Raw genomic sequence first — 22,395 nt, forward strand, 5'->3', positions numbered from 1 at the left:
TAATTGTCTCAGATTCAGACTTCTATTTATTTTTCTCATACCAAAGTTTAAGGTGGTTGTGAAGTGAAATCTGCTGCTCTTTTGTGATTTCTCTATGGTATTTAAGCTTAAAAAGTTTTCTTCCCTCTAATAGCTTGGTGAAGATTCAGTTCTTCCTTATTTCTAGTTTCTGTGTTCTCGTTTCTAAACTCTAATTAATCTGGAATTTATTTGAGTATTAACTCTGTATGTTAATAGGTTCAACAAATCTCTTGCTGGATATTTAGGTTATTGCTGGAGTTTTGCTATGGATACTTTTGTGTAAACCACCTTTTATTTTATTCTCCTTTTGGTGATATTGTTATTATTTCTTTGGTGTGGTAGTGGTGGAGGGCTTCTTCTGTTCTCCAGTTTGGGGTATCATTTCCTTAGGCTATACTTACAAAGGATTAAAGAAATGAGCAATTATTTAGTCAAGCATTTATTGAGTTCCTACTAAGTGCGGGACCTTGTGCTAGGTGCTGAATTGCTAATGCTAAGTATCTCTGATTGACAGATAGCTCTGCTTTGGAGCATGTCTGAAGACCTGGTTTTTAGCAACCAGCACTGTGCCTGTCAAACATATATTTTTGTTCACTTTATTGTAGGTCAATCCAGGCTAGTTGATTGTATTAAAGTTCTGTAATGGCTGTGAGTTTCTTATAAGTCTGGGTCTAAAGTGGGGAAAAGAAGCTGCTGTTGGAATATTGAAGATCATTCTACATGTACTAGTCTTTATTTTTTATTAAAATTTTTTTATTTGCTTGCTGCTTGTATGGTCTCACTTTAAGTTTGTCTCGGTGGGTCATCTCTGCAAACTTGCCATTCTAAAACTAATATTCATTGAAGTGAAGAGTTTTAATTTTCAGTTTTTAAGGTAGTAGGTGGTAGGTAAGGCGAGTTTAAATGAAATGATGGATGCAAAATATTTTCTTATGACTAGATGAGTAATCTCAAACTACGTCATTTGTTCCTTTTTTCAATTGCAGCTTAAATAACATAATGACAACTTCTTAATTTCTCTAATGGGTAAGTTTTTTGTAATGAAAGAATAAAATATTTTGAAGACATAAAGTAAGTTTTCATTTTGTTTTAGGAATCCACTTAAACAACAACCTAAACCACTTGAAATTTGGCTTGGATCATTATAGACTGTCTTCTTCTACACAAGCAGCAGCAAAGCAGGGGAGAGCGGACTTAACCCCCACGACAGCAGGAAGCGACAAGATTGTTCTGTTAGTGTGTAACCGAGCCTGCACTGGGCAGCAAGGGAAAAGGTGAAGACCAACTTATTTTCCAATAAATGTTGAGACTTTAAAAGTCTAATATTTTCAAATGTTTTTAAAAGTAGGGATAAAAAATCCTTACTTTTAGTAGTTAATTGTTGATTCTGATATTTAGAAAGAGCATGTGTGTAAATTGACCTGATTTGAGGGGTTGGGAGGGGGAGAAGATAAAATTAGGATGATAAGATCTGAGTTAGAATGGCTCCCAAGCTCATGTAGTTTTTTTTGTTTGTTTTTTTTTTGCGGTACGCGGGCCTCTCACTGTTGTGGCCTCTCCCGTTGCGGAGCACAGGCTCCGGACTCGCAGGCTCAGTGGCCACGGCTCACGGGCCCAGCCGCTCCGCGGCACGTGGGATCTTTCCAGACTGGGGCACGAACCCGTGTCCCCTGCATCGGCAGGCGGACTCTCAACCACTGCGCCACCAGGGAAGCCCTCATGTAGTTTTTAAAGGCACATTTCTCTTGTATATTTTCAGCTCAAGATCCTCCTGGGTATCTAGACCTATAGACCTATATCCAGCTACGTTCTTTATAGCATTTTTTCTTCTATTAATTCTTAACAAATCTACTTGGATGGCACGTGCACCTCAGTCTTGTGTTCCAAACTGAACTCATTGTGTTTCCCTATAAACCTGACCCTCCAGTATTTCCTGGCTTGGCAAATGGCACCAGTATTCATTCAGCTGCATGTAGTCAGACATTTGGGAGTTCGAAATCTCTCTCAAATCTGTTTCCTTCTGTAAGAATTTATGGGAGTTACTTTTCTTTTTTTTTTTTCTAAACATCTTTATTGGAGTATACTTGCTTTACAATGTTATGTTAGTTTCTGTATGGGAGTTACTTTTAAAGTAACTTTATCACAATAGTAATGTAACTTGAGTAATAACGAGATATGGATGTGTCTCAGGGAGGAAGGATACTGTGTTTCTAATATTTGTCAGAGTAGCATTTATATTAACTTTTTAAAATGTTGCTTTGAAATAAGTTTCTTATTTAAGAATGGTAAATAATGTAAAAGCAAAATGTGTTGATTTGTATATTTAAGATGTTCATTAGCAGCTACTTTAGTGTTTACAGTGTGTTGGCCACTATTCTGAACACTAGGGATACAGCAGGATCTGTGTGTTCTCATGGAGCTTGCATCCTAGTTAGGACAGAGCCACTAAAGACAAGTAAACACATTTAACTTCAGACAGTCGTTGTCACTTTGAAGATGTTAAAACATGCAGGTGTGATAGAACGTGCTGGTGGGGTCTCTAGCAAAACTGTATTAGAGAGGGAGGCGAGGGGGGCCTCCCTGAGGACGTAGCAGCTGGGCTGAGCCGAGTGGGAAGGTGCGAACTGTGTGAGCCTCTTGGGAAGGGATCCCGTGAAGAGGGGACATCGAGTACAAAGATGCTGAGATTATGGCTGAGTAATATTCTGTTGTATATATGTACCACATCTTTATCCAGTCCTCTGCTGATGGACGTTTAGGGTGCTTCCACGTCTTGATTCCTGTAAATAGTGCTGCTGTGAACATTGGGGTGCAGGTATCTTTTCGGATTATGGTTTTCTCTGGATATTACCGGGGGAAAGGGGGCAAGGGATAAATTGGGAGATTGGGATTGACATATACATACTACTATATATAAAATAGATAACTAATGAGGACCTACTTGTATAGCACAGGGAATTCTACTCAGTACTCTGTAATCCCCTATGTGGGAAAAGAATCTAAAAAAGAGTGGATATATGTATATGTATAACTGATTCACTTTGCTGTACACCTGAAACTAACACAACATTGTAAATCAACTATACTCCAATGAAAATTAAAAAGAAAAAAAGTTGCTGAGATTAGAAGGAGCTTGGCATGTTTAAGGGACAGAAGAAAAGGCAGCTCATCGTATTTATATAAAACAAAGAAATTATGAAATCCCTTTCATGATGCTAGTCTCTTAAAAGTGAGGGCATTGTCATGTGAAAAATATGGCTACTGATTTCCACATCGTGCTTGTAACTTATTTCGCGTCACAGTTGTCTTTAGGAAGGTAGGCTCACTCTTGAGTACTACTGTGAGTAAACTGGTACCTGTTAGGAGCGGGTTTCTTGGTGACCTTAGCACCCCTGCTTTGGCCTGAGTTAGGGTTTATCTGTTTGTTTATTCACTTGTTCATTCATTCATTCAGCATCTACTGTTCTCTAGGTATGGCTGTTTGGGCTAGGAAGATAAGTCGGTCACAGTTCCTGCTGTCAGGTAACACGTTCTGTTGGTGGAGGCAGCACAATAAGCAGGCAGTATTTGTAGTGCAGGAGAGCTCAGGGAACAGATCAACAGGGCGCCAGTGGCTTCTTCTGCGGATGAGTAGGAAATAGCTTAAAAGAAGAGTGAGAAGGGTAGTCCAGACTGAGGGAATTGGCTGTACGTTGGCGGTGTGAGTCGGACGTGTTCAGAGCACAGCATGCAGGTCTGAATGGCCGGGGCTTGGGTGAGAGTTAAGACTAGGCCAGTGCTCCTCCACGTTGGCTGCATATTAGAATCACCTGGGGAGCTCCTCAAACAGCCTTAGTGCTCCAGCCGCAGACCAGAGGGATTGCAGCAGAATCTCAGGGGAATCATTGTGCTTTAAAGTTCCCTCGCTGATTTCAGCCTGCAGCCACTGCTGAGAACCATGGTTCTGCCTCTGATTCCCTAACACCTGTGAGCTCAGCACTGGATAGGAAACCTGGCAGGGGCCATGTGACTTCTGCCCTAGGCTAGGAGCTGACTTTTAGTGTCACTTGCTTGCCAGTGCCTTCCTTGTTGTCAGGCCACCTGGATGTGGCTGCCTCGCTGCTAGACCTTCCAGCCCTGTCTTTTCCTCCGGCACCTAACCCCTTATACGTTTGACCCATGCTGCTTGCTAGACTCGTGTCGACTCCCACCTGCTTTCCTCCCCATCTCCACTAATCCTGTCATCTTATTACCAGGCACCATACTCTATTAGAAGCCATTTTGGTGTATGAGTTGTTAAATTTCATTTAGAAATCTCAGTTTCCCTTCTGACTGTTTCATCCACTTATGAGAGTATTAAATTTCCTGTTTGTTTTATTCTGAGAACTGTCCTAAAACTAATTGTATTGTGGTTCCATTTAAAAAGATCATGAATAAGGAGTTACAGTATTAAAGGAATCCTCATACTTTTTAAGGTGATTATAATGTTTTTGTGTGCTAGATTTGGACTGCCTTTTGTGCTGCACTTAGAGAAGGCAATAGCATGGGACCTTCTGCAGAGGGAAATCTTGGAGAAGATGAAGTACTTCTTGAGGCCCACAGTTGGCATTCAGGTGTGTAAGCCTTTTGGTACTCCAGCATAGCATGTGTGTACCCAGTGAAGAAAGTCATTACGGTGAGATTGGAAGTTCAGACCTTTGCCCTTAGGGAAGACCAGACACTGAGCTGGAATGCTGGGGAGCCCTGGAGAAAAGCTGCGTAGTAAAATCTGCTGTGTTCAGGTTTTCCAGAATGAGGACTGTTCCTCATTTTATGAAGGGAGTTGACCACCGCACGGTTTTCCATGCACTGCCAGGTGTTCCTTTATAATGTTTGTCTAATAAAGTTTAGCACATGATCGGCTTGGAGAGATTTTGTAGACTATATATTTTCAAAATTATGATTTCTTTGTTAAGGTATCCATGGAAAACTTATATTAATGTTCAGCTAAAGTAACATATTACTTGTCTTGCATAACATATTTGGTATGTAAGTTGCATTTGGGGCAATCATATTTAAAGTGTATTAGAGTGGCTCAACAGCCTCACAGAATGTTGTAGAGAAGCATTTTGCAAAACAGTTTGCTCTCCCTCTAATCTGTTTTGGAAATGCCCCAGTGAACCACATGCCCTCGAAGAGAAACTCAGCCTGACTCGCCTTTGCCATTTGTTGCAGGTGTGTCCATTCAGTTTGCGAGTGGTCAGTGTTGTGGGAATAACATACTTGCTGCCCCAGGAGGAGCAGCCCCTGTGCCACCCAACAGTAGAAAGGTAAAAAAAAAAAAAAAAAATCACCTTCTAGACTTTCATATATGTTTGTGTGTAATTTCTAGTGATGTCTGATGTAATTTCCACATAAGTGTGGTGGGTCCTCCAGGCTCACTTAGAAAGTAAACACTTACTTTACTTTTGATTCATATTTGAGTAGGATATGTTTTATGATCTTTTTTGGAATCGGGAAAGCCTAGAGTACTGATCTTAGGAAAGTAAATTGATTGGTCTCAGGACCGCAGATGAATTGCACTTTCATATTCACCAAGATAAAAGTTGTCCAAAGTAGAATTCTAATCATAACACTTTCCTCCTTGGAATCCTTAAATGGTAACCCGTGGCCTCAAAGATAAAGCCCAGTTTCCACAGTATGTGAAGTTCTCCACAGTTTGAACCCTGACTGCTTCCCTTCTGTCAGGCCTCTTTCTTCTCCCCACTGTATTAAACATTCAGCAGCATCAAAGTACTGAGGGTTGTTTGAACGCACAATATGGTTTTACGTGTGCCTTTGCACGTGTAGTTTCCTCTGTTGATAATTCATTCCTTTTGGGCCTCTCTTCACAGTGTCCCTCCTCTCCCCCTTAGAATTATCTTCTCCCCTCTGCTATCTCTGTGCTTTTACATACTTCTGTTATTAATAAAGTAATAAAGATATGTGTATATAGACACACGATACATATATGGATACATATAAAAACACATTATTGTTTTTATTATAATGACTTTTTCAACAAATATCGTAGTGCCCTGCATTTCAGGATTCCAAAAAAGTATACAACATGGTTCTGTTTGAAAGCAACTCACTGTTTGGTTTTAGAGATTAGAGTTAATAGATAATGATCCAAAACATTGCAAAACTTAAAAACTATTTGATGGGTAATACTGACTGTTAATGCTGAGTATCTCGGGAGATGGCGAAGGAGCCAAGGAGCTCAGGGGAAATAAGTGAGGTGAAACTTGAGGGGTGCCTTGTAGGAAGGCACAGTTTACGTTGGTGTGGGCATGGTCCAGGGACCAAGCGTGGCCTATGGGGGCAGGTGGAGAGGTGCAGGAGCAGAGTTTGTTCCCAGAGAGACTATCGTCCTGTCCAGTCTCTATTGATTTGGTGAGATATTGGACGAAAATTGGAAAGATCATAACATCTAAGAGTTATTGTGGATAACCTTATAGTGTGGTACTAAATTTATTCCAATGTCTTTATTTCCATATTGAATATTTTAATTTAAGGATTTTTCAGTCCAGTTGTAATCAAGTTATTAAGAGTTTATAATGGTCAGAAACCTTTTCTGATGGGGAACGATGATGAAGATTTTCAGCAATCACACTATGATTTCAGATTTCAGATCGGATGTATATTTAATTAAAATCATTTATTTAGAAAGTAATACGTGACTTCCTTCCCCATCCTATAGGGCACTAAAATCTTGTGGACCAGGTGGCACTGCTCATGTGAAATTAGTGGTAGAATGGGACAAGGAGACAAAAGATTTGTAAGTATTTTTTTTACTTAGTGTTTGTAGAGTCATTGTCTTAATTATCACTATAATAGCATACCTTTGATCTTTCAAATTAGCTGAAACACAAACCTCTGTTTTCTTTAGCTAAGTATCCAAGTGTGTTGCTGATCCTTTATTTAAGTAATTTATTATTTCTCTCCTACACATTCTGTCGTCTGGATCCCAAAACCTTAGAACATTTGTTTGCTGCTAATGAGACCGAAGCTATATATTCATTAACTGCTGCGTAGGTCAAATTACTTTTTTTATTACAGACCCATTAACTCTAGCAAGTTATGCCAAATGCATGCCCTTTGTTACAGAGGACAAGAATAGATGATTAATCAGTACAGTTTGTGCCCAATCCCAGAAAAAACAATTCCAAGTTATTTCTTGAAAATAACATTATAGATAGAGAACGTCTCACGACATTTTGGAACATAGAAAAGTTGGATTGCCACTTTTACTTTCTTATATATTGACCTTTTTGGTTATGAATTTACAGCCACGTTGTGAAGCTGTTAATTGTATTTTGTATCAGTTTTCCAAGACATTCTCTAATACATGCTCTTTCTCCCCTGATCGCAGCTTGTTTGTAAATACCGAAGATGAGTATATCCCTGATGCAGAAAGTGTCCGGCTGCAAAGGGAGCGTCACCATCAGCCTCAAACTTGCACTTTATCCCAGTGTTTCCAACTCTACACCAAAGAGGAGCGGGTACGGGTTGGGCAGCATTTGTTGGGTGGTGAGGGTAGTAGGGAGGGCCCAGGGCAAGAAGACAGTGGAGAAACAAATTATGCACCAGAAAACTCCCCAAGGATTTTTGCATTTACGTAGGTTCTGCACATGTGATGTGCATCTTAGTGTTATTCCTCTTAGGATTTTAACAAAAAGTAGTTTACATTTCTGGAAAACCTTGATTAAATGAAATGCTCTAGACATGAACCTTTGTATAGTTCCTCTTTTTTTTTTTTTTTTTTACTTTTTAATGGTTAATGATAAAGTTATATTTTTGTTTCAATTTAGAGATTTTAAATTATTTTCCTTAGTAACTAGATCAGTGGTTCTCAACTTTTTGGAACTAAGAGCATAGGTGCCATTTTAATTAAAATTAATTAAAATTAAAAATTCAGTTCCTTAGTTGCATTAGCCACATTTCAAGGGCTCAGGAGACACATGTGGCTAGTGACTCGTATTGGACAATGTGGATAGAGACATAAAGTTCTGTTGGACAATGCTTTAGACCACTTAGCATAGTGTTTGCAGATCGTAGGTACTCAGTAAATACATGAATGAATGGATGGACAAATAGTGGATAGGACCCTTGCCTATGTGTTTTTTTTTTTTTTCAACAGGAATATTTAATAACAAGGTAGATAACATGTTTATCTAACATATATTTTTATATAACTGAAGCGAAAGCAAAACATCCTGTTACTGGATAAATACGGCCTGCTGTATGTGTGTACACTGCAGTGCAATTAAAAAAATACTGTAAATATAATTTCAGAACTTCAGAATTTGAATAGGTGCCAGTATTCTGTCCTTTTTTCATATGGGAAAAGGAAATTCCTTTGAAAATCATTTGAAGCTTGGAGCAAAATTCTATAGCTATATTCTTAGTATCACTCTGGAGAGTCTTCATGATTCAGGTGATACAAGGGAAGCTTCAGTTCAGCCTCCCTTTCGGAGAAGACATTCCAGCTTTCATGAGCTCATCAGCCAGGAGGATATTGGTGGCAATCACAGTGCAGGAGTGAAGAAGCTGTTTCTTTACATAGTAGTGTTCCCATATGCCTCCCATTGGCTTACCTGGGTTCAGGTCCACACCCACAAGCTGACCTGAATGTTCTGCTTGGACTCAAACTAGTGTTTCCTGAAGGTCCAAACCAGAGTTCTGAGCAAGAGCCTTGTGAATAATGAGCACTGCATTAGCAAATACTTGGACTCCCAAGTTGGGCCCTGCCCTTTACACTGACTGGGCTTTTATTTAATCAGGGCTTCTGCCATTGCCACTTGCACTGCACCAGTACCTGGAATGACACAGCCATCATCAATAACATTTTTAACAGCTGTCAAGCCACCTTTGATTGCATCTTTGATTTGCATGAGTGTGTACTTATTTGGTCCTTTGACCAGTAGTGTGACGGACGTTACGTTTCTCAATAAAGTCAAACTTCTCTTCTCCCAGTGTGTAGTCATAGACAAGTCCTGCATTTCCCAAACAATCAGGATTTAGGTCATCAATAGAATTTAGAGCTACCCCACCACGAGCAAGCATCAGCCTTTCCACATTTCTCTTAGGTCTGTGCAGAACTACTATGCCTTCTTTTGCAAGAGCATCTAAGGCGAAGGGGTCAATTCCCTTTTGATTAATAACAACAAATCCTTTATCTGAATCACCACCACGCTTTCTTTCAAAGTTCTATTATTTTTTTAACTCCATCTTCAGCGAATTTTCTTTCAGTCTTTACTAATTTCTCTCTTCTGCACGCTTATTAAAAAAAAGCCAGAATTCACTTCTGTTTTTTCATATTCTAAATGGCACATTTCGTATGAAGATGTATGCATCTTCTACTTTTTTTTCATATCGGGATGCCATGTCCCATGATCCAAAACAAGACCTCTGATTAAGCTTGTATAGGCTTCAGATTTATGTTTCATCCCTGTGATCTCAACCATGAAGGGGTCACTACGTTCATCTTGCTTTTTAATGGCCAAAATGGAGTCCACTGCAGCGTCTGTTAAAACGTCAGCAAGTTTAGCATGAATTTTAGTATGTAGAGATGTTCTGGCCATGTCTGTAAGTGTTTCACTGTTCATCTCTTTGCATATTTTGACTAGTTGCCAAAACTGAAGTGCCTTTTTCTTTGCAGCTTCAAATCCTTCTGTTATTATTTTGAGATGAAGATCCTGTAACAAGCACATGGTTACAAAACCACCACTAACACTAGAGATCTTCAGTTAGATGCAACTATAGTTCGTGATAAAGCAGATTTATGGAAGGATATTCTGGATCATTCATACCCTTTAATACAACTAATATGATGTGCTAACTTTCTGAATACTTTACAAAGGATAAATAAGCTTTCAGTGTAGAGGAAAAGAACAGACATTGCTCTAGCACAGAGTTGAAACCAAGGAACTAAGGCACTCTTGGTGTTCACTGTGCAACAGGCCTTTGTGGTTTTTAAACCTCTCCAGGTTCAGGCGCCTTGAGAAACCTTGACGAGAGCTCTTGGAGTTCATCTGATTTTGAGGATCATAATTCTGGCTACTGATTCTTACTGCTCACCCTTGCATATAGGGAATCATGCAATTTCAGGGTCAGAGGGGGCTTTAAAATTTCTTTTTTCTAATGGTTGAGTTCTACCTAATTTCAAATAGGTGATTATCCAGCCGCTGTTTTTCAGAGACACCATTTTCTCTTAGGGTATCTCTGATGGTGACTGACCTTAACCTGAAATATGTCCCTGGTTGCTACAGCCAGCAGGTGAACTCTCAGGTCGTCAAGAACAGAGGACTGGTCTTCATTTTCTTCTACTTGTTTGTCCTTCAAATATTTGAAAATAGTTTTAATCTTCTAAGTCTTTTCTCCCCCAAGCAGTTAACAGCTAATTCCTTTAATAGTTTTTCATTAGACGTATTTTTCCAATCTTGGGCTTATATAAATAATTGGCTTTGAAACTGGTTGATCACATGCTGTATGTAGCACCTTATCCTATTTAGCTTTTTTTTTTTTTTTTAATTGATTTGGGAGATGCCTGAGAATGTCACAAAGCTTAAAGGTGAGCAGATCTACTAGATGATAACATTGGTATTCTACAGAACATCTCGCTGATCTTTCAAGCTAGCCAGATACATTTTAATAGGGCTTTGTTCATTCAATACATGTCTGTTGAGTACATACTATGTGCCAGGTTCTGTGCTAGGAACTGGGAATATAGCAGGGACCAAGACAGACAACAGTTTTGCCCTCAGCTTGTTTACAGTGTAGTGGGGATAAACAGATAAGTAAAGGAAGCAAAGGTCTTGGGGACAGAGGAAGGTTGAGAAAAGAAATGAGGCCACTGTGGCTGGGGCACAGCAGGTGAGAGAATCAATCCTGGTCGTAAAATAACCCCAGCATGTCTAGCAGTGTCCGGCCCATGGAAGGCATTCAGCAAATCTGTGCCGCAGTGAACAAATGAGTGAGTGTTCCTTGGGGAGCTCAGTCACTGGGTCCAAAAATAACAGTCCAGATATGGAAGAGGAGGAGGTCAGAGTTAGCAGTGGGCTGTGTGACGATAACTTTGGGGTCGCGTTGTCTTCAAGCTCAGTATGATCAGCAGTGTCATGTGGGTGTCAGCCGCTGTTGGCTACCTAAGGATGCTTTAGAAACAGTGTCCAGAACTCAGATGGTGATAGCACTGCTCTTCTCATTACCTTAAATGTTCACTGTTAAGAGACTGACATCCCGGGGCACAAGCAGAGAGTGTGGATAGGGGATGGCGCGGCTGAGTATATCTTGACAAAGGAGACCTTAAGTGAGGATCTGATAGTTATTTTCACATACTTCGAGGGCCTGTGGATAAGGGGTTGGACTTAATTTTATCTAAAAAGCAGAATTAGAGATTGGAAATTACAGGGAGAGTGATTTTGTCTTAATAAGAGGAAGAACTTTGTAACAGACTGCCTGAAAGTGGAACAGCTGCCTCTGGGGCTAGTCACCTTCCTTGCTGGGCAGTTAGCGAGGCTGGCCACGCTCCAAGGGTGCTCTGCAGGCCTAGCTGCTCTTTGTGGCAGTTTACAACGAGATAAGTACAGAAGTCGAGCAGTATTGTAGAAACTGTCAAAGCTGCCAGACATTGTCTTGACATTCTTACTGTATCTTATCAAAGAGTATCTGTTTATGATGTATTGGAAATTAAAAAACAAATAAACAACAACCTGTTCCTTTACCGCGAGCACTGGGCTGATGGCCACGTCCGCAGACAGTTAGCTTGTTAGCACAGATGTGGACGTGCCAGATGACAGTTAGGTTCCTCCTGCCTAACTTTCTTTTTTTTTTTTAACATCTTTATTGGAGTATAATTGCTTTACAATGGTGTGTTAGTTTCTGCTTTATAACAAAGTGAATCAGCTATGCATATACATATATCCCCATATCTCTTCCCTCTTGCGTCTCCCTCCCCACCTCTCTAGGTGGTCACAAAGCACCGAGCTGATCTCCCTGTGCTATGCCTGCCTAAGTTTCTGATTCACTGCTATCCACCCAGACTTCTGTCTCCCCCCATCTTTCCTACACACATGACAGGATCTCCCTCTCAGGAAAAATAACTCCCTCACTTCTGCTTCCCTTTCAGACTACTGTGCTGCTCTTTCTCTTCTTTTCTGTGTAACTTTACCATTTAGTGATTTCAGGTCTTTCCCTTTCCTCCCTTCCAAACCTCTTGTCATCTGTCTGACCTGCGTTTCTGACATTGCTCTCCGAAGTTCTCGGGGCCCATAGTTTGCTCAGTTCGGTGGCCTCTGCTCAGTCTGCATTTGACCTCTCCGTGGAATATTGTACTGATAACCACCCTGTTCTTGCCACTCTCTTTTCTTGGTGTGCATAAAAGGAATGCTTCTGATTTGCCTATTTTTCTGACTGTGCAGCCTCAGGTTCTGGTGGTTTCTCGACCTTTGTGTTTCCCTTAAAAGTCGGCCTTCTGCAAGATTCTGTCCTTGGCTTCTTTCTCTTCCATCTGAGTGGGCATTGCCATCTGTTCCCGTGGCTTCCCTTACCTCATTGTGTTGATGGGCCCAGATCTGTTGCCTCTTCTGAAATCCAGGGAGATTTTAAAAATCTCTCTTACCAGACATGCTCTGTTAGTACCTTTGTGTTGTCATCCTGAAACCCTTGCCTGCAGAGGTGACATACGTGGATTCGAGGTCTCAGATTGATGTTGAGAAAGATCTTGCTGGTGGCAGGATGGGAGGATTGTTGGGAGCAGTTTGATGCCTGGGGGAGAGAGGACAGTTAAGAGACTTGAGGAAGTCCAGGTAAGAGTGAGTGAGGACTTTGAATTGCGGTGGGTGGAGAGGAGGAGGCGGTGTGAGGAATGGCAGAGAGTGTTACGTCGGATGGATGTGGAGCAGAGGAAGAGGGGAGGGTTTGAGGCTTTGGGTTAACCCCCCGTGTTCTGCTCTTGACGGGTGGTTGTGGTATTTGCTGGGGTAGGACATACAGGAGGAGGAGAAAAGGGAGCTGTATTGATAGAAAGGCGACGAGTTGAGCTTGGGAGTATGCTGAGCATGAGGTGCTTCTGTGGCATCTGACATCTCTGTGCAGTATTTACCTAGCTGGTCATTCCTTTTTGAGAGGTAGTCTGTTCAGCAAATGTTCGGGTGCCAGCTCTAGCCAGGCGCCACTCTTAATTGTGTTTTTCTGTCGGCCCCCATCGGACATAGTTTGGGGAGATCCAGCATTGTGCCGCGCCCTGGCCGGGAAGTGTCTGGCCGTCTCCTGTAGCAAAGTCTTGCCTTAAGCGGCTCTTAACAGAAGTCGTGCTCCTTGTTTTCAGCTTGCCCCAGATGACGCCTGGCGTTGCCCGCACTGCAAGCAGCTGCAGCAGGGGAGCATCACCTTAAGCCTCTGGACTCTGCCGGACGTGCTCATTATACATCTGAAGAGATTTCGACAGGTAAGGAAACCCTCTGTCAAAGGGAAGAAAGCTGTGACCAAGTTTCTTACACCCCTTACTGGTGGGCTGTTGGGTGGGGAGTTCTTTGGTATCCCTGTTTGATCCTGTGACCCTGTGTTGTTACGGACACACATCTGCCCCTGCGTTTGGAGCCATGTGTTTTGCTCTTTCCCAGGGCAGTTTGCGCGTCCTGTGGCCCTTTAAATCCTCACCATTGTAGTTCATACTGCAGGTATTTTACTCTGTTCCTGAGGATTTGCTTTAGATTTGTAAATGTTGTGCTCAAGTAAGTGCACTTTGGGATTAAAAAAAAAAAGTTGAGCGCCTTTCTTGGGGGTGGGTAGAATTCTGTTTCTGCCTAAAGTAATAACGGGTGTTGTCCTGCTTCCAAGGAGCAGTGGTACAGTTGTGGAGATGAGTCGTAAATACATACAAAGAAAATCTGCTTTGAGCTGTGTTGCTTTGTGAGTCAGTTTCCCCACAGAGGCTCTCTATTCTTAAGGTTAGAGTTGTCCTGGGCAGCCCCCTTGTAAGAGAGGTAAATGAGGGGTAAACGCTGGAGGAGTCTGAGCCTGGCGTAAGAAAGTTTGCATCTGAAAGATTAGGAGGAGGCCTGTACCGGGTGAGCTGGGAGCGGGGCTGCACATGTACAGCGGCTGAGGGAGCAGCAGGTACAGAGCACGTGCAGGAGGCTGAAAGCTGAGGCCAGTGTGGCTGCAGCTCTGGGGGGTCGGGGGGAGAAAGTGCGTTGAGGTAGAAGAGCAGGCAGGGGCTGGTCGTCCAAGCAGTCCTTGTAGGCAGAGTGGGATTCTGAAGCAGAGAAGCAACATGACCAAATTTGTGCTTGGAAGAGACCATTCAGGCTGCTGTGTGGAGAATTAGAGGCTACGAGGATGAAGACAGGGAGACCTGAAGGAGGCCTTTGCAGTCACTGTGGGGGCGGGGGCCGGCCGATGGCTCGCAGTGGAGTTGCGGCAGTGGAGATGGAGAGACCTGGATAGACTTGAGAGATGTCTAGGGCTGGCTGATGAAGTGAATGTGTCGGGGGCACGCACATGGTCCCCAGGGTGGCCTTTCACACACAGGTTTGGGGTCCAGCTCCTGTAGTAGTGAGGAGTGGGCACTTGCCCTGAGTGTCCCAGCTGTACGCTTCCATTGGGATCTTTCAGGGGGACGGCCAGTTGAGGGTTTGAACCCAGCTTCTCTGTCTCCTTCCATACACACAAACTGGCTTCCTTTGCTTTCTGTTTCTTTGGAAGACATCATCACCCTTCCAGCGCCCCAACTCAAAACTGCAGTGTCATCTTTGACTCTTCTTTCCCTGTCACCTAGGCAGTCACCTCTTCGGCCTGGTTGTGCCTCTCCACTGCCTCCTGTACGTGTCCCCTTCTCCCCATTCTTGCTGTCATCCTGCCAGTTCCAACTTCTGATACTTCCGAGCTGGTTGCAGTTGCAGTGTCTTTTCATTGGTTTCGTAACCTACACTGCTCTTCCCTTTCTGCCATGTTTTGGGCACTACTTAATGGCAGCTCTGATGGCATCACCTCCTCCCTCAGAGCCTCAGTGCTTCTCCCTTGACTGCAGAACAAGGTCCAGGTTCTTTAGCCTGACCTTCCTGACCATGCAAGATCCATCCTGCCTTTCTCTTAGGAACATTTTTCTTCCCTTAGTAGGTCCATAGTTCCTTGGGATGGGAATTATCTGTGCCCGATTAATTTTTTAAAGCTCCCATAGACACAGGAAACATTTGGTAAATATCTACTCAACTGATGGATTTCCCAGTGGGCTTAATGGGAAATACAGATCGCCCAAGATTGTCAACTAAATGACTATATTAAGTTAAGTCACTGTTAACTGTTAATTTGTCAGAGGAGTTGGGAAGGAAAGAGGCCCTGTTCTGTGAATGGCTGTTCTGTGCCAGCACTGTGCTTTCCCTTCACATATGTTGTTATTCCATTACTTTTCATGCCTCTTTCGTGACAGAGGTTTCAGGATGAGCCCTTTAGCAGGTAAGGCAATGAAGGCTCATTATCCCTTATATATAGATCATTGCTGGTTCCATTTTTGGTGGTATTAAAACCTGTTCCTCCAGTTAGATAAAACTGTTAATCTGTTTCCCTGTGTTGTATGTGTCTTTGGAGACATCAGATAGGTAACTCAACCCTACTTCAGTCGATAGGGTCTGCCTTTCACGCTAAACTGATCTACCATCTGCTTGCACGAAAATATCATCAGAACTTGTTTTTCTTCTTGTCACAGGAAGGAGACAAGCGTATGAAACTTCAGAACATGGTGAAGTTCCCTCTGACTGGCCTGGACATGACACCTCACGTGGTTAAGAGAAGCCAGAGCAGCTGGAGTTTGCCATCCCATTGGTCTCCATGGAGACGGCCCTACGGACTCGGGCGGGACCCTGAGGACTACATCTATGACCTGTATGCTGTGTGCAATCATCACGGCACCATGCAAGGGGGGCACTACACAGGTCTGCAGCGCGAGAGGCCGGGCGCCTGTGCTGACGATTCCTCCCGACATGTTTTGCTTGTGACAGGGTTGCTTTGCTTTAGAACCTCGCTTTCTCTTCCAGCAGGCAGTGTGCCAACCATGAGGGCAGTTTTCATCCTTTGGTTCTCTGCCCTGAGTTAGATCGTCTGGTCGGGCTCTGACCCAAGCAGGGAATGGTGTGTGCAGATGGGTGACATCGTCTGGCTCACCCTGGACTTGCTTTCTTGACCTTACCTGCATGCCCCGTTTAAAGTTTTGCTCTGCTTCCTTGAGGACCTAACATCTCTTTTATTTGGAGCGGTTGTGAACCACTTTTATAGTGTCTTTAGAATGACTTGGAAGGGGTTTTCTTTTTGCTGTATGGTTAAATTTACTTTCTCATTTGTCAAAGCAATAGTGCTCATCATATGAAATTTAGAGACTAGAGAGAGACAGACGGAACAGTGCCATCAGCCCACGAGATTATCACTCAGAAATAACCCATGAGATTAGTGCTCAAAAAATGGTAACATTTTTAGAAACTGTGGTAAAATATACACAACAGAATTTACCGTTTTAACCATTTTTAACCATATGGTTCAGTGTCATTAAGTACATTCGTATCTTTGTGCAACCATCACCACTGTCCATCTCCAGAGTTTCTTTCATCTTCCCAAATTGAAACTCTGCATCCTTTAAACAGTAACTTCCTGTTTACTCCTCGCCCATCCCCTGGCAGCCCCCATTCTTTCTATGAATCTGACTGCTCTAGGTACCACGTGTAAGTGGAATCATACAGTATTTGTCCTTTTGTGTCTGGCTTATTTCACTTAGCATAATGCAGTCAAGATTCACCCACTTTGCATCGTCTGTCAGAATTTCCTCTTTTTAAGGCTGATAATATCCCATTGTATGTAGGTGACATTTTGATATGTGGTGTTTCCTTCCAGTGTTTTTCTGTACGTTCTGGCCATTATTTTATACTGTTGTGATCGGCCTGATTGGCCTTTTTTTTAAATGTCCAATGCTCTGTTCAGGTGAACCTTTATGGAACACCTCCTCTACGTCTTGCTTGCACTGATCTGTGTCACATCAGAGACACACTGGAAATGAAAAGATCTCGACCTCTGTCTTCCAAGAGTGTAATCAAGTGGTTGAGGCGGTGTAGGTACACTTCAAATGAAAGAGCAGGATGTGTATTAGGTTCTGTGGTTGAAGTGTGAACAGAGCAGGGGCTGGAAGAGAGAGTGGTCAGAGCAGCCTCCTTCTGGAGGGTCAGGAGAAGCTATTGGGATTAGTAACCTGCTGCCTACACATGAGGCCCTTATGGGCTAATGGGGCAGATGCTTAATTTTCTTTTTAAATAAATTTATTTGTTTTCATTTTTATTTTATTTTTGGCTGCATTGGGTCTTCGTTGCTGCGCGGGCTTTCTCTAGTTGTGGCGAGCAGGGGTTACTCTTCATTGCAGTGCACGAGCTTCTATTGTGGTGGCTTGTCTTGTTGCGGAGCACGGGCTCTAGGCGCACGGGCTTCAGTAGTGTGGCATGTGGGCTCAGTAGTTGTGGCTCATGGGCTTTAGCGCGCAGGCTTAGTAGTTGTGGCGAACGGGCCTAGCTGCTCCACGGTATGTGGGATCTTCCCGGACCAGGGCTTGAATCTGTGTCCCCTGTATTGGCAGGTGGATTCTTAACCACTGTGCCACCAGGGAAGTCCCAACAGATGCTTAATTTTTATAAATATTATTTTTAATGACCAAAGAATATTCAGTTGATGGAACTCTAATGTGATATAACCATTCCCCATTGTTGAACACATACATTGTTTCTGGTTTTTAACTTTGAAGATAACTGATGGACATATTTGTGTGTAGTCACCTTTTCTGTACTTTAATTCTGTATTTCCTTGAGATTGAGTCTCAGAAATGGAATTATTGGGTTAAGGGCATTCATGCATGCTGGGGAGGCAGGTAGATTTGGGGGCTTCTTGCCTGGACATCTGTATGTCGGGGGACTTGATGTGAGGGTCCTCCTACTGTATAGGTGGCCAGGACTCGGATTTCTGCGTCCTTCTCACTCAGCCTATTTGGCATGAACACTTCTCTGGGACTTTTTGTTTCTGCAGTTCAGTGGTTTCTGCAGCAAGACCCCAGGGTGCTAGTGATTCATAAAGGTAGGGGGAGGTAGAGGGGGGTAGGCTCTGCCAGTTGGTGTTTCAGTCTCTCTCAGACTGTTCCCCGGCAGTTAACCCTGAGACCCCTGCAACACGGTGAAGGAGCCTCTCGGGCCCCAGACCCCCCCTCCTTGGCCCAGCACAGTTACTCTCTCAACCTGCTCTTCCTTAGGAGACAGGGGACGTGGAGTGTGACTGGACACAACAATCTTTTGTTCTCGAAACCCATTTAGTTCTAGTTCTTTCAGTACGCTGCCGGCAGCAGTCACTTGTGAGAGGAATGATCCCGACCTGGAGTGTATCTCGTAGTGGAGCCGTTTGGATGGCCTCTACTTGCCCTCAGAAGTACTTGAAGGAGAAAAAGGGGACAGAGGATCTATTGAAAAGTCCGTAGAAGACAAAGTTAATATTAATGAAATGCTTAAGTATGTTTTACCTCGTGTTTTGGTTTAAGCCAAATTTTAATACTGTATTTTGTGTCTTACATATGTTATATTTATATTTTGGGGGGCCACTTGTATAATAAGTGTTATGTGTCTAGTTGGATTTTTGCTTTTGTGGCATTCCTGGTCATATCTGCATTCTTCGATACTGAGTCACAGAGTTATATACTCAGGGACTCTGAGAATTGAAAGGGACTTAGAGGGAATTTAATTTCACTAATTAGCTGGTGAAGTAATGCCTTTGCCAGCATCACTGGTTGGTGTTCATGTAGCTTCAGCTTTGGTAAAGAATCTCCTGTGTATAACAGTGTTTCTCAGGAAAATATGGGTGAGCACGTTGTGTGGTTTCTAGCAAGAAATTGTTGAGGAAAATCGGACAGTGCCAGATTTTCGCCTGTTATGTTGCTCTTTGTATAGCATAGACTCTGGAAAGTGCCCGGAAACCCATAACTGCCTTGGAGGCAGTACAAATTAGTGAGAGGAGTATGGGTTAGAAGCTAGACACGTATTCCTAGCTCTGTGACCTTAGGTGGGTAACCTTATTCAAACCTGGCGACAATGTGAGGGAGGCAGAAGTGCTCGTGCCTGCCTCCTGGGGCCTGTTACCGACGAGGGGCTCGGATATCTTCTGCGTTGTTATCCCTTTCCCGTGCTTAGGCCATACGGCTGCTTTTCTGATGAGAACATTTTAAGTACCTCAGCATTGTTGAGTTAAAGATATCTTGTTTTTAAGCTTTCATTTGGAGTGTTTATTTTAATGTGTTCTTTTATTTTGCTCTGGTTCTAACTATAATTACATGGTACATGTGTGGCTGACTTGCGTAAGGAGTCTAGAACAGTGCTTCTCAAACCATCTGTGTTGAGGAACCTTTTAAAACATTTCTTAAACCTTTTTTTAAAATGTCCAATCCTTCATGAACCAGTACTTTTGCAAAAACACAATAAAAGTATCACACATTATCAGATTGCTATGAATGTTTTTAAATGCTTACCTCGTTGTGGTGCTTATCTCATGGACTGGCACCAGTCTGTGAGCCACAATTTGAGTGGCACTGGTCTAGGAAATACTTCAGAAAATAGCGCTGGGAAGAAAAGCACATAGAACTATTTTATAAATACGTCATTGACCCATTCATGAGTCCCTGTGCTGCCTTAGTTTCCACACTGTGACGGAGGACAGACCATCCTGAGGAGAAACGTACTGAAGCTGGTACAGGCTGCTCTGTCACCTCCTCTCGGGCGTGTTCCCCCTTACAGACCTCCCACTCCCACTCGCGAATAGCAGCCCCTCACCAGCTGGGTCGTTCATCCAGCAAGCCTGATGACACCACTGACCAAGCAGTTGCTGTTTTACCAGCTCCATTTGCTGCTTGTGTCTCCCTTTCTCTGCCGTCTGGTTCCAGTGAGTCCACAGCTGCAGGTGACTTTCCTCCCTACAGTCATAGGTTCTTCCTCTGCTCTTCTTTTTCGGGAAAAAGAAGAGCAGAAGTATAGCCCTTCCTCTTCCGGGTCCCTTTCGTCTCCTAGGAGTCCATACTTAGCAAAGTGGTTGTGGCCTATCGAGGGAGTCACTCCTGGTGCCACTCGGGACCTTACATGTCCTGCCCCCGGGGCCCTACTGAGCCTGTTCCAGCGTTCAGCTAAATATTCTAGCACTCGTTTATTTTCACCCCAATAAATGGGTCTTTTTAGAAAGAATTGTAAGAGTGTACCTTTCTGGATCAAGCGTATCACACTCCTTGATCGATTAACAGGCTGATGTGGCTCCATGAACACTAAGCCATGTCCTTGCTGGTACTTGAGTGCTCTTTATTTTTATCTCAGCTTAGAGTTTGGACTGGAGGGAAGGCCGCATGCATTCATGAGCTCCAGTGTTCTCAGTTTGCCAGGGGCCTTCCATCAGGCATCGTTTGTGCTGCCTCTGAGGGAGGCAGGGTGGGGTAAAGCTTTAAGCTCAGGGACTAGATAATCCTGTAATGAGCTGGCCCCTGCCCTTCACCAGCTGCATGACCTTGGGCAAGCTGGTTAATCTTTTTGAGCCTCTGTAAAATGGCAATGATAATAGAACAAATTTCATAGGATCAAATGAGATGCACATAATAAGTGCTAAACAAATGTTAGCTACTGCTCTCATTAATATCATCATTTCTAGTTCTGTTGTTTTCTGACTCTAAGAAGCACTAAACTGTTACAACATGCTTGAAACAGGGTTTCTCCATACTGGTACAGTAACATTTTTGCTGGGTAATTCTGTATTGTGGGGACTGTCCCGCGCATGGTGGGATGTGTAGTGGCGCCCCTGGTCTCTACCCACTAGATTGCACTAGCACCCTACCCTCCCCACGCCCCCACCCCCAGTTGTGACAGTCAAAAATGTGTCCCCTGGGGCAAAATCATCTCTGGTTGAAATCCACTGGTTTAAAGAAGTAGATTGTGTTTTCTAAAATTAAATAGAATTTCATCCATTTGGAATAGTTTGGAATTTCTTGAAGCATTTTGCCTGAGTGTGATTTAGAATGTGGATTTCTTACCTCTTTCTGTATTACTATCTGCAGCCTTAAAAAGTTCTTGAATTAATTATATGAGCCAGAGACATGGTGTCTGTGGGTCAAGTGGAGTGGCCATTGCGGCCGCCCTGGTGCTGATCGCTGGTGGGCTCTTTTTGGCAGCATACTGCAAGAACTCCGTGGACGGCCTCTGGTACTGCTTCGACGACAGTGACGTGCAGCAGCTGTCGGAAGACGAGGTCTGCACGCAGACGGCGTACATCCTCTTCTACCAGAGGCGGACAGCTATACCGTCATGGTCGGCCAACAGCTCGGTGGCAGGTAAGGCCACTCTACTCTTGGGTGGTTTGTCTTGAGAGCAGAAGGTTGTAGTTGATGGTCCAGAGAACTTCTCCAGGAGGTCTCGTGATTCTGTTGGTTGGATCAGATTAATTCTCAGGTTTGCATTTAATCTGGAAACCAGAATGGTTGCAGTTAAAGGAAATGGGGGTGGAATGTGCCAGCAGCTGTGAACCAGGAGTTCCCATGGAGGTGGAGTGGAGCCTGGCTCAAAGCGCGCTCGTGGTGTTTCCTTACGGAGTAAATAAACGAGTGAGGGAGCTAAGAAGCAGCGCAGCCCAGTGCTCTCAGAGTCGAGGGACTGGAAATAGAGCTGAGACTTGGCCTTGCCACATTTTGGTCGGGTTATCTTCGAGCATGTCCCACCCGAGCCACATATGTGTCATCTGTAATATGGGTGTACTGATCCTACCTGCCTCGTGGGGTCGTTGTGTGAAACAGATTAGGTAAATGTGCATTAAAGCCTTTTGTAAAGGGTAAAGCACCATTAGAAATTGTTCTTTTTTCCACTAAGATTGGCCTATTCTGTTAGGGGAGGCTATAAAAATATTAGATGGCTTGGATTTAGTTTGATGGGATCTAGCTTGTTGTGCTTGGAACCAGTAACCACGCGTGACGTTGATGCAGCCACACACAGTCCGAACAGGGGGACGAATGCTTCCTAATGCAGAGTTGGAGTTTAGAGAATAGGACAGAGGATTGGGACATGGCAGTGTGTGATCAGTTATTAATCCCTGCTCCCCTTGAAGCGTGCGAGGGGTAAGTTGGTAGCCGCTAAAAGGAAGCATCACTGAAGCAGAGTGAGCCCTGCTGGAGTCAAACCCCACCCAGTACAGCCGTCTGTCCGTAGCTGCTCTTAGTTCCCAGAAAGCGGGAACTCCAGGGCTCTAGTGCCGTCCCTCAGTGCTTTCCAGAGTCTGAGATAGGCTCAGAAATGACACCCTCTTGAGATCTACTCTAGATAGTCATGTGTCTTCATG

General features: G+C 43.4%; 1 protein-coding gene, 1 non-coding gene and 1 pseudogene across 3 annotated transcripts in view; 1 reads left to right on the forward strand and 2 right to left on the reverse strand.

Annotated features, from left to right (window-relative positions):
* Nucleotides 1-22,395, forward strand: part of USP31 (ubiquitin specific peptidase 31) — a 69,126-nt gene that overhangs the window by 42,546 nt on the left and 4,185 nt on the right. The window contains exons 7-14 of one of the 2 annotated variants that reach the window (XM_065891922.1): nt 1,115-1,295; nt 4,502-4,613; nt 5,215-5,309; nt 6,722-6,799; nt 7,394-7,523; nt 13,352-13,471; nt 15,731-15,956; nt 21,239-21,397. In XM_065891922.1, coding sequence (XP_065747994.1) covers nt 1,115-1,295; nt 4,502-4,613; nt 5,215-5,309; nt 6,722-6,799; nt 7,394-7,523; nt 13,352-13,471; nt 15,731-15,956; nt 21,239-21,397 — 1,101 coding nt within the window. The remainder of the gene's footprint in view (nt 1-1,114; nt 1,296-4,501; nt 4,614-5,214; nt 5,310-6,721; nt 6,800-7,393; nt 7,524-13,351; nt 13,472-15,730; nt 15,957-21,238; nt 21,398-22,395) is intronic. The other variant, XM_065891924.1, reaches the window with a different exon arrangement.
* On the reverse strand, nt 8,476-9,734 carry LOC136134572 (T-complex protein 1 subunit zeta pseudogene; annotated as a pseudogene).
* On the reverse strand, nt 9,852-9,980 carry LOC136135759 (small nucleolar RNA SNORA22). Its single transcript, XR_010656604.1, has one exon. It is a non-coding gene; the product is annotated as a small nucleolar RNA SNORA22 (small nucleolar RNA).

The sequence above is a fragment of the Phocoena phocoena genome, chromosome 15, assembly GCF_963924675.1.
Source record: "Phocoena phocoena chromosome 15, mPhoPho1.1, whole genome shotgun sequence".
Lineage (NCBI taxonomy): Eukaryota > Metazoa > Chordata > Mammalia > Artiodactyla > Phocoenidae > Phocoena > Phocoena phocoena.